Source organism: Triturus cristatus, chromosome 2_1, assembly GCF_964204655.1.
Source record: "Triturus cristatus chromosome 2_1, aTriCri1.1, whole genome shotgun sequence".
Lineage (NCBI taxonomy): Eukaryota > Metazoa > Chordata > Amphibia > Caudata > Salamandridae > Triturus > Triturus cristatus.
The window spans coordinates 272,362,069-272,379,865 of NC_140581.1; the positions used below are offsets into that span (position 1 = coordinate 272,362,069).

A 17,797-nucleotide genomic window follows, 5' to 3' on the forward strand; every position below is an offset into this window, starting at 1 on the left:
AAACATCTAGCAGACTGTAGAGTGCTAAATGAGTTCCTGCATGTGACACCACTTAACCAATCGGACCAGTACAACAAAACAAACCAACCTGACACAGAGAATTCCGCCAGTCACTGCAATAGAGAGTGCAATTTCCTCTCCCATGTGATGCCGTAAAACCCAACCACCAACACTCTCACAATGGAAGCCAAGGTAAGCAGTTACTGAGGGAAGCGAGGATAAAAGAAATGTAACTACCAAGGCCAAGATTATGATTTAGGTGCTGGAATACTGTGTGGCAGGAAATACCAAAACCAGCCCATGACCCACACATAAATCTGTCTATCCTGAGTTATTCTGTCCAGAATGGTGAGTAAACTTTTACCAGGTGATAAACTGCATGTGGATCCTCATTCTTGCAAGAATGACGCAGTTTCCCACTTCCGTTTACCTTTTGCTTTGAAGAGAGAGTAAACAGGATCTGGGGGATCACTGTGGGTTGGGAGTGGGCAGAAGATGACAAGGGCGTCTAGAGTGGAGAAAGCTGCAAGGGGCACTGAACCATGCTTCACCCATGATATATGAGAAGGTTGGGTAGCAGCTGGGCTTGTGCCCACAGTTCCCTGGACCGTACTCCTGTGACGTTACCAGCCCGATATTCCTGCTCGTTAAATTGATCCTGGTGTTCCTGCACCTGGAAAGTCGTGCTGCAGAAACACTGAGCTAGCTGTGCTCAGTCAGAGTGGAGTTAAACTTGTCTCTTAATTGGGACCTTGGTATGGGGTGGATAGGAATCCACAAACCAATCATTTAGAAGTCCTCATATACAAACTGGGTCTACCAATAAACTGTTTATACTATCATGGTCTACGCTAACAGTAAGGACATTTCACGATAAACGTTAATCACCCCACTCCAGCTAAGCACAGGACTAGAGTCTTCCAAAGCTACACCTACCTCACTCCCTACACATCTGTAAGAATAATGCAAAATAGCCGAAACCATATTTTTCATTGGGGGACAATTACATTCTTGGGCAAACTCCCATAGCACCTATCAGGGATGAGCTGACAGACATCCCATGAAGCGATGGGGTATATAAATGTAATCTGACCAACACTGTGCCAAAACTAATCTTCATTCTGCTTTACCCACCAGAAAGCAGCTAATAAAAAAACTATTCTTGGGATCAGGAGCACTATATCATGTAAAGTCACATATAGAGCATGCTTACATCATTCGACTCTGCTGTACCTATAGGAGAACCATCACAGATATGACTATGCTAAGAACGTTCTGGACACCAGAACAAGGATCACATTTTAAGCACTGGATCAAGGTTAAGAGTGTGGGTAGTGCTTGCAGTACACCAAAGCCAAGGGCACCAGGCTTGCCCTGACAAAGGATACTGACCACAAAAGAAGTATTTCTGCTCCAGAGAAATCTTCCACTGGGCTAACAGGAGGCACGTTCGAATGCACTCAGAGGATCTTCACATCCATGGCTGGCTATGCCAAGCATAGCATCGTTGCTTCTTGATTATAAAAGATCAAGGAGCAACAAATGACTTTACACCCAGAGGACAGGACGAAAACATCATGCAAAGTCAACGCATGGGAAATGCATTTGGCAGGAGGATCACCAGCAACTCCCATGACCAAGGTGTCTGACCACAACAGAATAGTCCCTGCAGACCACCAACCCCAGGGAGGGTTGCCATTTGACTCAGCAGAGGCAAGTGATAAGACACACTGGACCATCACAATCATGACTGTCTATTTCAAGCCAACCCTGCACAGAAGAAGAAGCAGCAACAGAAGAGGGGTTCGGTCCTAGACTATAGGCCTTAAGCTTTATTCAATGTAAGTAACTAGGAAAATTTGACTACCCCATCTGATTAAGTTGTCTGACTCCCATAAATATGTCCCTGCAGACTAATGGATCCAGTGATGAATGCAACTAATCTATGGGCCGGCAAGTGCAAAGACAGTCAAAGAATGAGGTGCCATTTGTAGAAGTGAAGCACAGAACAACACATTACCGCCACTAGCAAGCAGGGTGGAAATACTCAACATCTCCCTGTAAAGGTGCAGGTCAGGTCAATTGTTTTCATTTTATGTAAATTTGTTATGAATTATTAGAAACAAAATAGGAATAAAATTGATCACTTACCACATGATGACCGCCACTAATCTCATGATGGCTTCATTCAGGCTGTCAAAAAAATCCTTGAGTGCCTTTCCTTGCTCCTTCATGTTCCCAATGACTAATCCAAAGCACATTGAGAAGACCACCAGACCGAGAGCGTTGACCCCGTTCACAGCCCCCGGCACAGGGATCACTACTTCCCTCATCTTGGTCAACGTCTGCAAGGCCTCCGAGACGTTGTTAATGGCGGCTGCTGCAATAGCTGTTTCGTTTTCCGTCAATGGTATTTTGTAAAGCTTCTTTTCATAATTTGTTTTGAACTAATAGAAGAAGAAATAATAGAATAATGGCACAATTACATTTTCTGCTGTGTGTTAGATGACAAAACAGTATTTTTTCTCCTGTCTATTTTATTAAGTTTTCCTTACTTAGTGATAACAACTAGGAAGGATTTGAGGATCATCTCGACACATTAACAGTTAATGTTGTTCTCTCGGCTGAGCTGATGATATGAACTGTCTTCAATTAATGACTAGCATTGGCAAACCCAACAGGTCAGGCTTTGTCAATCTGTTTGTGGTGTAGTTTGTTGTTATTCTTTTTTGCAGATATATGCCAGATAAATTAAAGAATAAAACTAAAAAAAGAATGCTACAATCTAAATATTGCGGTAATATGCATACAATTAAATAGTAATTTAAACATTGCACCAGGTTGCACTGTTTTGGAAGTTGTTGGGCACTCTATAAAATAAATGATAAAAAGAAGATGGGAGACCTGCTATAAATCTAGTACAGAGGACAGCTAAAGGGGTTGCCCAACATCACTGACACTGAAGTGCACTCATTTGCACGCATATGTGCACATAATTAGGCAATGTCTTTTCTGTGAAAATAAAATGTAAGTAAATCAAACAGGTGGGCTGAACCATTGCCCCATGCGGTCTAAGAGATGGTGTTGAGGCAAAGAACATGAAACGAGAGAGGGAACATACAGAGGAATAAATATGAATGAAAACAAGTATTGGTGTTTTGATTATTCAAAATACATCACAGAAACAATCTGACACAGATTGAATAATGGTACCTTCAAGTATGAGGGAGGCAGAAGATGCTGGTAGAGAATGAAAGGTAAGATTTTCCAAAATGCCATAGGGTTAGGCGTCAGACGAAAAGGGATATAGACTTTAGAGTATACCATGGTTTTAGGTGTCACAAGGATACAAAACAATAGAAAAGAATAAAGGGAGGTAAGGAAGAGAGTCATGGAAGAAGAACTAAAGTAAAGAAAATCTGTTCTGGAAGGGTCTATGGAAAGGAAAAAACAGTACAATCTTGAATGTAAGGCAGACTGTCATGCAGAAATGCAGCAGATGAGAGAGCAGAGAAAGAGCTAAACAAAAACAATATTTTGTAATATCCGTGAAAGGGAGGTTTTAGAAACAACGAGGAGAATTACAATCAACAATGAAGGTTTACTAGATAGAGAATACAAGAGAACAAAGTACCAATGCCTTGGGAACATAGATCAGAAAGATGTGTGAGGTTTTAGCCATGACTAATTTAAGTGACAAAATGTAATCAAGGAAAAACACACACAACAGGATCTATAGCAGTAAAGGTGTGAACGAGAAGGGAATAATCCATGGCGTCAAAAGCCGTGAAAAGCTCAAGATGACTAAGGTCTGTTGTGATAGGCACTGGAAAGAAAGTTGTAAAATTATAGCTGCTAGTTTACTTGGGATATTGCAAGTGACAGTGTGGCTTACTAGTAGCGTTTTTTCGGGTTTTGGAAGGGTGACAATATTGTGGTAGTGTATATGGGTTTCATTGTCTTCTTAAAATAAGGCTGTAAGACATTTGTTGTAATATCAATATTAAACAATTCAAAAGTGATTCATTTTGTCTGATTCAAGAGCCATTGTGGTACTGAATTGCACAAAGGGATCATTGACCTTAACACATTATTCTAGTTTTGATGTTGTGACCGTTGGGAGTTGATTGGTAGCATTGCTTGCTGCATAGACTTGATTTCCCCTCATGCCTCTTTGATCCTGCACAAGACACTCCCACCCTCTTTAGTTCACTCCTTCAGGTTTTTTTTTACATCCCTGCTTTCTCCCTTTGATATTCAGTTCAGTTTAAATGTATTAATGTTTAGACTCAAGTCTTTAAAACATAAATACATGATGATTTAAATTTACCTTAACATTAAAATTAACAATTCTTCTAATACAGATTCAGTCTTCTTGTCCTACCCTACGCCCAGGCCACAAATACTTGGGTACATTTCATAAAAAACACTTCTCCCCTCAGGGTTCCTACATTTCTAGCCAATACATATTTTAAAAAATCTTGTCATGGCAAAAGCAACATCTAAAATTACATATTCAACAAAAGTGAAAATGCATTATTGCGATGTTTTATGCCATACTTTATAAAAAGCATTTATAAAAAGCATTTTAAAAATGGAACTACAAGGCCTATAAAAGTGACAACAATCCAATAAAAAATGCACATTAAAATGTAGAAATTTCAGTCCACATGCACAATTATTCTCCATATCCCAAAAAGTTTTAAATTTCTCCTCCCGCAGATACCGAACATTCAAAGCACCTGAAATGAGAAGTGAACGTAAGGCACCAGGGAAAGCAGCAATGTAGGGAAACACTGATTTGTTTTCCAATGAACATATAACTCTCAGAAGATTTTTCCCAACATAATTCATGCCAGCTAATCTGGACTCCCTTATGCTGGCCATATGCACCTCCGCTTTTGAGAGAATGATGTCTCGGTCACCACAACTTTTTCAATTTTTAAGGCCCCAGCAATGATGCCTAATCTCTTCCTGACCTGTACTGCCCATCTTAGCTCACTTCTTCTTATTTCGGTGGCAAAAAGAACTGCTATTTTCTAAGCCTCTGCGGATCTGAGTTTATCCCAGACTCTCAGAGTTATTTCGTGAGCCAAGAAATTCCAGGCCTGCAAAATTTGGGGAGACTAAGCAGTTTTTTCAAGCACTTATTCTCACATCTTTCCCAACTTCCCGTCATAATTAAGGACAATACTTCGGCTCCATAAAGACATTGGGTGGGAACCATTGCACTATTTGCTGTTAAAAGGGGAGACCAGAAGGGACCACCAAAAGTATTCCTAAAGCAGACTAGGCCTCCTGCAGTTGCGGCTGCCCGTGTCTCAACCAATTCTTTATGTAGGACCCAGCTCAGCTTTTTTTGTATACATCATACCAAAGTATTTATATGAAGACACCACCTCTACTATCTTAGTTCCTAGAGCCCACTTAAATAGTTTGGGTTATTTTTCCAAAGAGGATTATTTTTGTTTTACCCATATTCACCTTTAACGTATTTGTCTCACAATAGCTGTTGCATTTATTCAGTTTCCTCTGTAGACCAATTTGGGTCAGGTCAAGGATCGCAAGGTTATCTGCGTAAAGTAGGCATGGCACATTGCTACCCCCCATTTTCGGTGAGAATGACTGTGAAGCGAACAGCCCCCTGGGAGGTCTGCAAGAATCAAGAAAAACAGCGTGGGGCCAAAACACAACCTGGTCTTAGCTCGTTGCCTAGAGGTATCCTTTCTGAGAGGGCCCCATCCATGTCAAGCTCCACCAGGGCCAAATTTTGGGAGTTAAGTGCCTGCAAGAATGCCAATAAACATAGGGGAATACCCTGTTTTCGTAGTTTAGTCCAAAGCATACCACAATCTACCAACTCAATAGCCGAATTAAAATCAATGAAACAACAGAATAAACTCCCTGTGGTTTCCTTTGGCTGTTGGCCTAGGGCCCACACACTAAAACAATGATCTATCCTTCAGTGGCCGCGTTTACACCCCCCTTGTTCCATTTGTATCATTGCATTACAATAAATCCAATTCTTTAACAAGATAAGGATGACCTTTGAATACAATTTTGCATCCACATATAGTAAGCTTATCAAACGACAGTTAACAGGTACATCCATCTCCACTTTTTTATGGATCGGTTTGATTACTGCACCCTTCCATCTAAGCGGGAATATACCCAACTTGGTTATGGCTATAAAAACCTTTGAGAAGAAAATTGCCCACCACAGAGGGTTGGTCTTAATAACAATTGTGGGAAGATTATCTGGCCCAGCTGCTTTAGTCAGATTTAAATGGGTTATTAACTTGACCATAGATTGGACAGAGAAGGGCTCCGATGCCTCCTCCTCCAATTCTGGCCAGTTATCGCTCACAATTTCCTCCCAGGTCTTGTAAATATCACTTAAGAAGGTTACTCAATCTGTTTCTGGAACCATGCATCTTACCGGAGGTGTCACTTCCCCACATCCCTTCTTGACTAACTTCCAAAATGTTCTCATGTCCTTACACTGGAGGGTGCTAATCATGGGGTCCCAATTAGATTGATAATAGGCCTGCTTCTTAGCCCTAACCAGGGTCTCATATGCCCTTTTTTTTAGATTATAGTTCTGAAGAGTAATCATAGGGTCCCTGCAGCGCCTGGCCCTTCCTGCTTTCCTTAGCTCCTTCCTAGCCTCAAGCACTCCTTATCAAACCACTGCTGCTTTGGGACCAACTAGACTTTTCTTCTCTTGCTTCCTTAGTACATAGCCTTACTATTGGGGTCAATGCTTAACTACCTTGGAAATGTTCTTAGCATATCATTCCAAGACTGTCAACCTTGTATCCCTCCCAAGATCCAGCTCGCTAAGGATTTGAAGCTGTGTCAGTTGGGTCATGTACCTTTCATCTATTCTTGTTGTTAGACGTTTTGTGAAAGCAACTTCCATCTAGATTACCCTCTCCCTTACTAATAAGTCTGCGGCAATAACAATTTTCAAACCCCAATGATCATTGCCCCTGATTCTTAGCACCTCAAAACCTTTACAGAGGTCAAAAAGCCATGCCTGAATAAACATTTAGTCTATTGGGCAGTGCTGGTTCCCATGCAGATACGTTTGGGCTGCCGGTGAATCCCCTTAAAACATCTGTTTAAACAGAATAACCCTAACTCTGGGAGAAACTGCATACATTTCCCCTCTAACTTAGATTGAGCACACTCTGGGAAGATTGCATTTGGGATACCATAGGATTCTAGCATATCTGAGGCTCCCACGTTTACCTTCCCTGAGTAATTGTAATTGTAATTGTAAAAATCACTTGTATAGCGCATGGCTACCCTTAGGCATCCCAGCGCTTTTTGGCAAAAAGTGACCCTGGGCTAGTCCGATCTACATTCTTATTGCACACTAAATTCTAGGGAATAAAAAGGTTTTAAGTTTCTTCCTAAACTGAAGGAAGGTATGTTCCTGCCTCAAATAACCCGGGAGGGCATTCCATTCTCTTGCTGCTTGCAGAGAGAAGAGTCGGCCGCCCGAGCGGGCTCGCTTTATCCTAGGGATAGTTGCCAGGTTGTGTTCACTCGAGCGGAGATTACGTTGGGGCCTATAAGGACTTATCATATTTTCCAAAATGGAAGGGCCTACTACATGCATGATCTTGTATGTGATGCAGAGAGATTTGAATCGCACCCGCTCCTTCACCGGGAGCCAATGGAGCGCTCTTAAGGCTGGCTTCGCCGACGTATAACGACTAGTTCCAGTCAAAATCCTGGCAGCGTAGTTCTGAGCCACTTGCAAAGTTTTAAAAGTGGAAGTCGGAGCCCCAAGATATATAGCATTCCCGTAGTCGATTCGTGATAGAACCAAGGACTGAACTACGGTCTTCCTTGCTTTTTCAGGAAGTTGAGGCAGGATTTTGCGCAGGGATTTCAGTATCCCATGGCAAACTGCAGAGGTCTTTCTGGCTTGGGTTTCAAAGGACAAAACATTGTCAAGCCAGAAGCCTAAGCTCTTTATTTCCGGTTTGGGCGATGGTATGGCACCCATACTGGCAGGCCAAGCTAGATGATCAGGAATATCTTGTTTTCCAAACAGAGGTTGAAGTCCCCTAAAAGGAGAACCGAGGGAGCCCTGGCATTTCTGTCAGATCCACCAGGTCCCTCTGGAGCACCTCCCACATCTCCCTCCAGGACTCTTCGTGGTTTAGATAGACATTAACAGTTGTACAGCTATTTTGCGGCAGACAGCCATCATACAGATCCAAGGAGCAAGCCAATAGCCTTTCACTACTTGTCTGGATGATTCTTGCACCTATACTACATTCAGTTGAGATTAGTGTCATAAGGTCACCTCTTATTTGTCCGGAACCTATTCTAGTTCCTCCTTTAGTGAACTGCATAAACCCACTTTGATGGATCAGATCACCCGCCAACCGGGTCTCCTGGAAGCAAATTACCTCATTGTCCTCCCATAATTGAGTAAGATCTATTGTTTTTATTAAGTTCCCCAACCCATGAACATTCCAGAATATGATCCCCAAGCCGGCAGGTGCAGCTGCGTCCTCGTCCATCCGTACCCCCAAGATAAAATACCTTTCCTCAAGATAAAACACTCTCCCTTTGACATTGTTTTCCCATCTTTCTCTTCATCCTTTTACGCCCTCGTGTTTTTCTCTCTGTTGGTCTGGATCAAAGACTGATGAGAAAAAACAAATTCCAGTCTCCAAAAATAAGTGCTGGTGGGCCCCACCTGCAGCCACCAGCTCAAATTAAGCACTGGTTGGTAGTGACCAGTCTGTGGGCCCAATTACCAAATTTAGGTGCACAGATTACTTGACTTGCAAGTGAAACTTCACTAGTAAGACGATGTACTCACACAATATTACCCCACCATGAAGTAACATTCCGTGGACATAAATCTGCTCCAGGAGAATGTGAGAGGGCATTTCATGGCAGGAATGAATTGGAAAGTTGGTAAACACCCACAAACTCATGATTTTTCCACAGCCCAGTTTCCACCCTGGGTAGGGGCAGAGATTACTGGCATGTGCAGGACTGATGGGAGTTTAGAGGATAGGGTTTATCCATGGGGTGTAATACTACCCAGTTCCTATGTGTTTGAGAAATTCTAGAGATACTTAAACCATTTGAACTGAGAAGGGTTTGAAATGCTCCGATAGGCTCAAAGGCTCCTACTGCCAGTGGAAAAGCAAGAAATGCCGACCTAGGAGTCAGCTTTTTAATTGTTTTTTGTCCACGGGGCCCCTCTCTTGGTACAATAATAACTTTTCAGATGGACTTGTGTTATTGTGATCAATAACTTTTAAATTGTTCAGGTTCAATGGGTTTTCTTTTATATATCCCTAAAAAACACACAAACAAACCCACACAAATAAATTAGCTTAAAGTACAGCAACACTTGAAAGTCTGAGTTTATTAAATACATCTTAAATATTGATATATTACGTTCCTTACACATGTATACCTTCCATGTACTTATATATCTACATATTTATTACTTTACTTCCACTGTAAAAAAATATTTTTTTTAAAAAAACATTTGAGTCTCTCCAATGCACTACCCTATATTTCACCCTGTACCTCTCTCAATATATCCTCTACCTCCACTCTCTGACTGATCCCAAACCTCATTCTCCTACTATGATTTCCAAAAAAACCCTGCCTGGACTCTTGCCTCCTCTATCCCTCCATGCATCACTCCAAACCTCATTTTACCACAAAGATCTCCCAAACAACTCTTTCTAAATTTGTCCCCCAGATATACCTTAGACTCATACGGCACCTCATTTCACTACTATGATCTCCTTGATCCATTTCTAGACACTCTTCCCTCCTCCATTTCTCATTTACTCATTCCAAACCTCTTCCTACAACTATGATCTCCCAATAAACACTTTCTAGACCCTTCCTTCTTCTATCCCTCCATTCTCCTTTTCAATCCAACTAACAGGCTCACATGTCCACTCCTCAAATTAATTTATATTTACCTACACTAATTCACCACTTCTCCTTATGGATTCCGGAGTAGCGTGCTACTTTCCGAAAAGCACTTCGACGTTTCGTCAGATGTAGTAAGCGCTATATAAATATAGTTACATAGGATTTTATAACTTTATAAACTACCAAAGCTATTGATCGTCTCGCTGTATGGCACTCACCTTCCCTTTTCATTCTCTCATTTCCTATTTTGTTTCTTTTTTGGCTCTTCCTAGGTCCCAAAAGCAATCATTTGTTAAAAAGGCCTAAGTTCAGTTTAGGCTTCTTTTGGAAGCATTCTGGCTCGTACACTTGTACAGGCAAACAGCCAAAACATTCAGAAGATTTACTGCATGGCACTGGCTGCCTGTTTGGGATATCAATGGAGTGCAATGGTTCATTATATGGAAGCTGGAAAGATTAAACTGCACATTATGCAGTGCATAAAACACATGAATGCCTAATAATGAATGCCGACTAAGGCTTGGGATAAATGTCAGCTTATTGGTGCGTGTCGGATGCCACAAAAGAGCGGAAGTTTTCTCCTTGTAAAGTTTGGAGCCAAGTGGGGGTGGCCAAGAACAGGAGTCAAAGAGTGAAGCAGATGAGGTAATGCCACCCAGCTCGTCCATTTCCTTTCACTTGGATTTGTTGAACCTCACATTGGGAAAAGTGAAGTTCCACCACCAGCCGCAAAGTATTGCAGAAGTGCCAAACAAATCCTATACATTTAAGTGAAATCCTTGCATGAAATGATCTAAAATAGAAACAGCAGGTCTCTATTGACAAGACAAAGCAGATGATAAATCACTCGACTTGCACTTTCAATGAGATACTGCACAACATTTGTCAATGACAATGTGTTAGATGCTATTGTGAATCCCTCATACCCTGGATGAACCAAGTGTTTAATGCACTGCAGCATTTTTTGCCATCGCTTGAAGTCTTACCTGTTTAAAGCAAGCTTCCACCATGTTTGGAGGGAACATATTTCTGTGGAGTTAAAGAAAGTTTACAGTGAGATTATTTGATGATGTGAAATTACATAACAAAAAGTACGTATGACTTTTCACAACAGATCTGTGTTTGCAAATGTGACTTTTTGACTTCCTAACAAAGCAACAACCACTGCCTAAGTGTTTATGGACTCTGTTTAGAATTTGATAGGATTAGGTTATTGGCAAACTCCTGCAATTTCACCTGACAACTTTATAGACTGGAGCACAGATTATGTCACTGTTATGGCAGAATCCCCTTCACCGGGCCGCGAGGCACACACCAGTTCTGGAACAGACAGTGACAATTGCTCCATAATTTTGACATTGGATGCTATTGAGAGAGGAAGACAGTGCATAAAAGTGGGTCCGACCAGCTCAGAGATGGGGCCCAGTTACCTGTGGATCTGTCTATGGTCCTAGTGACTACTCAGGTTTCTACCTCGGACTTCTGTGCATGTGTGACTGGCTGTTTATTAGAAACTTCTAGGGCTCCCTACAGGCAGTGAAAAAGGGTGCCTGTGACCCCTGCATGCATGCAGAAATTGGGAAATGTCGAACCTGGGCCCTTCTGGCACCATCTCAGCAAAATGTGTGATAGTGACTGGGGAATCCACTTGATGCACTTATTCCTTGGGGTGTGGGTTTAAACCCAGGTGTGAATAAACCAAGAAATTACCCATGTACCCAGTGTTTGCAGAATCCCTGCGATTCGTTCCCACCGATATGGCCATGCTGGTATTCCCAGGCCTGGAGGCATGCCCAGCCGGAAACCCTGAGTTGCACCAGTTGGTCTTATAGGACCGCTGGGTTGAATGGAGATGTTGACTGATGTGCACCACTCTCCCAACTCTGACACTTGGCAAGAGGCAATGCTTCAATCAAAGTCAAAATCAGGGCATAAGAGCTTCACTTTTATGTCTAAAGGAGCAGACAGTGCAATCATTGAAATGTAGGGCTAGTAAGATGGAAGTGAAATAAAATCAAACAGACGTTAAAGCACCGTTCATTTGTATACCTGGGAATCTCAGACTTTTTGGGAAAATGAGTAACATTTGTATATCCAACAAATAGTGAGCAAGTCAATGTGAAGAAAATACTAGCAATTTTCAATAATGCCAAGTTGGCACATTTTGCAATTTCCCATATTGAGAAATATTGCACACTTTGCATTTATCCACAATATCGTACGGCTTGCACCTCACCGGTAAAACTGTGCATTTGTTGGACAACATAAACATCAGGATTGTGCCAGGCACACCCTCAGGATATGTTGGCATGTGTCCCTGCTAGCCCACAGTGCACTATCAACACCCCAACCTTATAGGGTAACAAATGTGTGTATAACCTCATAACATGACAACCCTGATCCTCCAAGGAAATCGTGATAACAGATCTAGAACTCTTTAGCTTGGCCTCTCATGCATACCTAAAGAAATACACAAGAAATACTCAGCAAGGAGTTTCAATATTTATTGAAGAATTGTGATTCTTGTATAAAATATGTGTGCTGCGATAATCAATAAAATGAAACAGATTAGAGTAATTAGCATTACAAGAATGGTGAAAAAGATGAACATTTCCACCACTGCGCTAAGACAGTGAATATATACAGGCATATTAATACTGTGTATAGTGTACTCCTACCTTGCGCTTCCTAACCTAGTCTTTCCTAGGGTAGGTGATCTGCCAAATACCTGCCGATGTGGTCTAACTCCCCACTGCCTGCGGGTAAGTGCCATTAGGCCCAGTGTCTTGGTGTAGAGCTGGACATCCCTCGTGTTGGTAAGCAGGAATCAGCTGAGCTGGAATTCCAGCATGCAGTGACCTCGCGGTGTCAGCTGAGAGCTCCTCTTCCCCAACAAGGAAGTGGTTCTGTATGTATAATAAACAGAACCCATGTGGCCATGTCGCAAATCTCTGTCAGGCAGCAATTGTTTATTCTAGTTGGATAGTGTTGGTGCCTACTGGGCAATAACATAAATAACATTTGCGTAGTGAACTTTACCCCTTGTACTGAATGTTCAAGCTGTCATGATAGTGTGCCTATGAAGTGGAAATGGAAGCAATGCAGATTCACAGAATGTTTTCCTGGATGGTCACGCACACAAATGAATGTCAAAAGTCACCGTGTTTAAAAGAGACGGCAACTTAAAAAACATGAACATGCAAATGCTGGCGTTTCTAACCTGGCCTATCCTGACCACGTGACATCAATTACATTATAAATATGAACTTTGCGATTATGCTTAATGCCATGCTAATCATTTGGAGTCTATCACACACCCCTATGTCACTAATTGCTTAGTCAGCACAGTTTCAGGTTAGCATAAGTCACCTTGCAAACTTTTAAACTTTCTAATTACATTAAAATAAAGTGAATTAATGTTACATTTCTAGCACTCCCTCCACCTAATTAGTTTGGGGAAAAAAATCCAATCTATCCTGGCCAGGCTAGGGCTGGCCTAAACCCTGCTGCTTTCTCTCCGGCTAGATTACTGTCATTGGACCCAGGTTTGGTGGATGGCTGAGTCTGGCTCATTTGAGCCAGGTCTAGACTTGCTGACCTTGTTCCATGCTGGGCCTTACCTTTCACAAGTCCAAGCTTGGCTGAAAGCCAGGAGACCAGGGAGTTGGAAGCACTTTGCTAAGATAGGTCACAGTATAACAGATTTTTTTCAATGGAGCTTTGCCGTGTATACCATGCCAAGGCTACCACGTTGCCTGGGTGGAAAGGGGTAGCCCACAATCATGGGTGACCCTTCAAAACAACATCTCAAGTGAGCCAGACCCTCAGCCAGGTCAATTAAGAAAAACACCAACTTCAAAAACAAGAAATGCCTATGTATCCCTATCAGACCTAATTAGCAAGATTAGAATGCAACACGCAATATGAAGCTCCCACCAGCTCCAGTTTGGGGATTGCTGGTGTACACTGAGGACTATCTACTAAATGGTCACAAATCAGAGAAATGTTTCCCTGTGGGCCTAATTACAACTGGCCATTAAATTGCGGTCCAAGTGGTTGGATGTTTGTTGCTCCCAGCAATTATCAGGTGCATTATAGATCGCACCCTTCATTACATTTCAAGAGGTCAAACCTGCTGAAATTTAACAAAGGGCAAATGCCCAGTATTTAACGGGACATGCAGATTTTGGTACAGCAAGCACCACAATCCCCACTATTTCCCAAATAGTCAAAACAGGCAATAATTATCGTATCTGATCAATTCCGAACTTGGCGTAGAATTGTATTGGATGCCATTAATATCACCTCCCACTCGGTCCACTTGTAATTTAAACCTACACCAGGAGCCATAATTAAGCGAACTTATTCAATCCTACATTTTGATTGAATCTATACAGTCACGCGTGGATTCATGCTTATAAAGACTATAGGTTGAGAGCCTTCGAAATAAACGTCACCTTTACAGATGTGGGAAGCCTCTTTACACATAAACTGAATGTCTTTATTCTAGACTCAGCATAAATATTTGAAAGGATGCTTAGCGGTATCAAACCGTACATACCTGATTTTAAACAAGCAGTTCAATCCCTCCTGGTAACACCCAACTTAAAAGCACCTCTAGCTAACTGTCTTGCTTAGAAACTGATCATTGCTGGATGTCCACGGTACCCCCTGAGTGCGGACTGGCTTCTTCTCGAAGCTCCAATGTCAAAGAGGACCAAAAGAATACTTCTCAGGACATGGACCAAGAGTGTGGAACGACACTCCGTCAGCCATTGGAACAAAACCATCATGCAAAACATTTAAAAGAGAGCACCGCCACCTCCACCTATGAAAGCATACCTGCCAACTCACACGGTGCCACCGTGTGTCACCTGATTTCGGCTCCCTTCACACTGTCACCCGATGAGGAGCCAAAATCACACGGTGGTAGAGAAAATGAGCTGAAAACCACTGTAAACAGTGGATTTCCAGTCCGTTTTCCGAGGCTGTAAGCAGCCGATGTCCATTAAAGGGTGAAAACAACCAGGACATCGGTGACAGCCTCGATGACCCTTTGTTTTGGGCTTTTTGGGAGGGGGTGGGGGACTTGGTGAGAGGCACAGTTCCTCTTAGATAGCTCTCGGCACGAGGCCCTGCCCCTCCAAGGTCCCTCCCTCTTCTCACACGGTGAAGTTAGTTTGTAAATTGGCAGGTATGTGAAGGATACCCTGGGCGGGTAATGCCTGTAACATTAATACTGTTAATGATAGCCTCTGCTACTATTTTTCTACATCATTTTTTGTAATTTTTACAGTTTTGGACAATTATCTCCTCCTATGTGCTAAACTATTACTCTACGTAACCTTATGACATTTGAATCACGTCATTGCTTTAGTTTTACTAATATTTGTGCAAATACCATTTTTTTTTGTTATGGACACTTACTAATCTTTTCTTTTATATTTAATGGGAGTATGCGTAACAGTAGATTATAACGAGGGCCTCTGAATCTATGCAATTGTATGGCTGTGGTGTTTTCTGTATAGTTATCGATTTGCCGCACTTGCCACATAACACATGATCTACTGCACAATGTGCATATTTAACAAAAAACGTTGTTTGTAGCTCAAACAGATCAAAAGTTACTAAAAGGGTGCCATGTGTGTTGCCGCTTAATGCAAGGTCCTTTTGCAATGTTACCTGGTCTTATTTCAGTTGCTAATTGCTCTATTTAGGTGCTCAACTGATACTAATGAGGAGAAAGCTTTGCTAGGTAGTGTTATCAGGTGTAAAAATTGACAAAATAATTAACAGTGCCACAAATTGTGCCACAGTACACCGCATAATGTGCCCCTTCATGCCACATCATTTAGTCAACCATGCCGCATTATTTGGTCCTCCCTTAATGCATTATTCGAGTGTATCTGGATATAACTGTAAAGCGCTCTGACACGCTGGATTCTTATATTATCTGTATAAAGCTGCAAATAAATGTGGATTGGTGTGCCATGCAGGAAAAACCCCTGTTTGAGGCACGGGGATGCCCTGCTAAATACCACAGGGTGTGGGGTAAATGGACCAATCAACCGGATGATGCATGTAATTGTTATTCTACATGTTACAGGCGAAGAACGGGACAATTGCGCCAACGTATCATGTGCTGGTGTGTGTTACTGATCAAAGTGTGCCATGCTGCCTCTTGTTTGTTTGCTTATTGCAAAAAAGCAATACAATTGGTTATCAAAGAAAAGCAGCAAATAAATGAGACAAATCCATCTTTTTGAGCAACATTTACTGGAAGCAATTAAACAAGGGCTTGACTCGCATAGTTTAATTGAAGATGATCCCACTCAGGACACTGTAATAGAGACCATTCTTTTAACTGAAGGGAAAGGATCCCAACAAGAAGTTCATCACTGAGGGAGTCAGAGCAAGCTGGAGGGGGGTAAGGGAGACTCCACTCCCCTCAGGTAGAGTGGAGAGAGCTGTGGAAGCTGAGCTGTAGTATAGTTAGTTTGCCTGATCTCTTCAGATGTTTCATGAAAAAGGAGTAAACACCCTGATGCTGCTTTAGACTCTAAAGTTTAGAGGTGTGTTTCAATTAAATTCCAGCCTGAAGCTAGTCCACAGGAAGCTGGCAGGATGTCATTTTTACTAGTCCTTTATGTGGCCAGATACATTTTACGTGGTGATCAAATAACTGAAACCTTGTGATAATTGTGAAATGAGCACACATGGACATTTTGCATTGCCACGGTTGCTGCATAGTACATACGTGTGGATGTGACATACCTGATTAAATCGAGGAAAGCGTCAGCAGCTGTCACTGGTTCGATTTTGCCTTCTCTGTGCATGTTTTCCTTTGTACCCTTCCCCGGGTGAACGATGATCACGATAACTATCCCAATGAACACGGCGATGACTGTGGTCGTCATGTAGTATACGACAGCTCGGAGACCCATTTTGCCTGAGGCCTTGCTGTCAAGAGCAGCCATTCCTGGAAAACAGAGAGTGAAAAACTTTAATGGTAGAATATAGGCAGGTTCCACCAGAATGTTCATCTAGAATCACTTTTGACTCAAAGAGACATTGTAGCCAACTGAGGAGGGTTGATGCGTCTTGAGAAACGGGAATTTCAGCCCGAAGGTACGAATAAACCGGTTGTGAGCTCAATCCAGTTTCTAAAACTCACTCAATCGTTCCATAGTTCTCATGTGGAGCTAAATTCACGTTGACTGTTCCATACACATGAAGAGGAAGCTAACTGTACCTTTTCTCATTTCACAATATGGGTTGTGGAGTCCTACGTCCTTTTCACCCTGTCCATGAAACCACTTAGCGATCAGAAGCAACAACAGCATATCTTGCGAATGCCCAAACCACACCCAGCTCTTTATGAGTGTCTGTGCGACTAGTATTGCCTCTACACAGAAACACCAAATGTTAGGGTCAATTAAAGCTACATATGGGCCAGTTCTCGATCGTCAACGGCTATAACTCTGAAATTCATGTAGTGGCTTGAGAAGACCTTATTGCGGATTTGACTGTTATGTCACAAACCTATCTACTGTTGGTTCTTCACTTGAAAGGTAAGGGTGGAAGGTTCGAAAGCAATCTGTCAGTGAAACCCATGGTTCATTTCTTACTCAGAGTACTGATAGCAGTAAATTGCACCTCTCGAACCCCCTTCGTCAGAATGTATTTGATCGGATTTTATTTTAAGTGGAATTATTCATCGGGGACATTGGTGGGGCTAAATTGGTGCCTAAAAGTTGCAACAAGCATCATGTTCTGGTGTCATTTCATCAAAAATGCTATGGTATGGAAATTGACATAATATTCCCTTTGGCCCCACTATATCAAAAGCTATATCAAAGGAAGC

General features: G+C 42.1%; 1 protein-coding gene across 2 annotated transcripts in view; it reads right to left on the minus strand.

Moving 5' to 3' along the window:
• Positions 1 to 17,797, minus strand: part of SLC1A3 (solute carrier family 1 member 3) — a 173,475-nt gene that overhangs the window by 28,078 nt on the left and 127,600 nt on the right. For both annotated transcript variants that reach the window (XM_085631060.1, XM_085631059.1), the window contains exons 4-6: positions 16,708 to 16,912; positions 10,920 to 10,962; positions 2,152 to 2,447 (exon numbers count right to left, since the gene is read on the minus strand). In XM_085631060.1, coding sequence (XP_085487186.1) covers positions 2,152 to 2,447; positions 10,920 to 10,962; positions 16,708 to 16,912 — 544 coding nt within the window. The remainder of the gene's footprint in view (positions 1 to 2,151; positions 2,448 to 10,919; positions 10,963 to 16,707; positions 16,913 to 17,797) is intronic.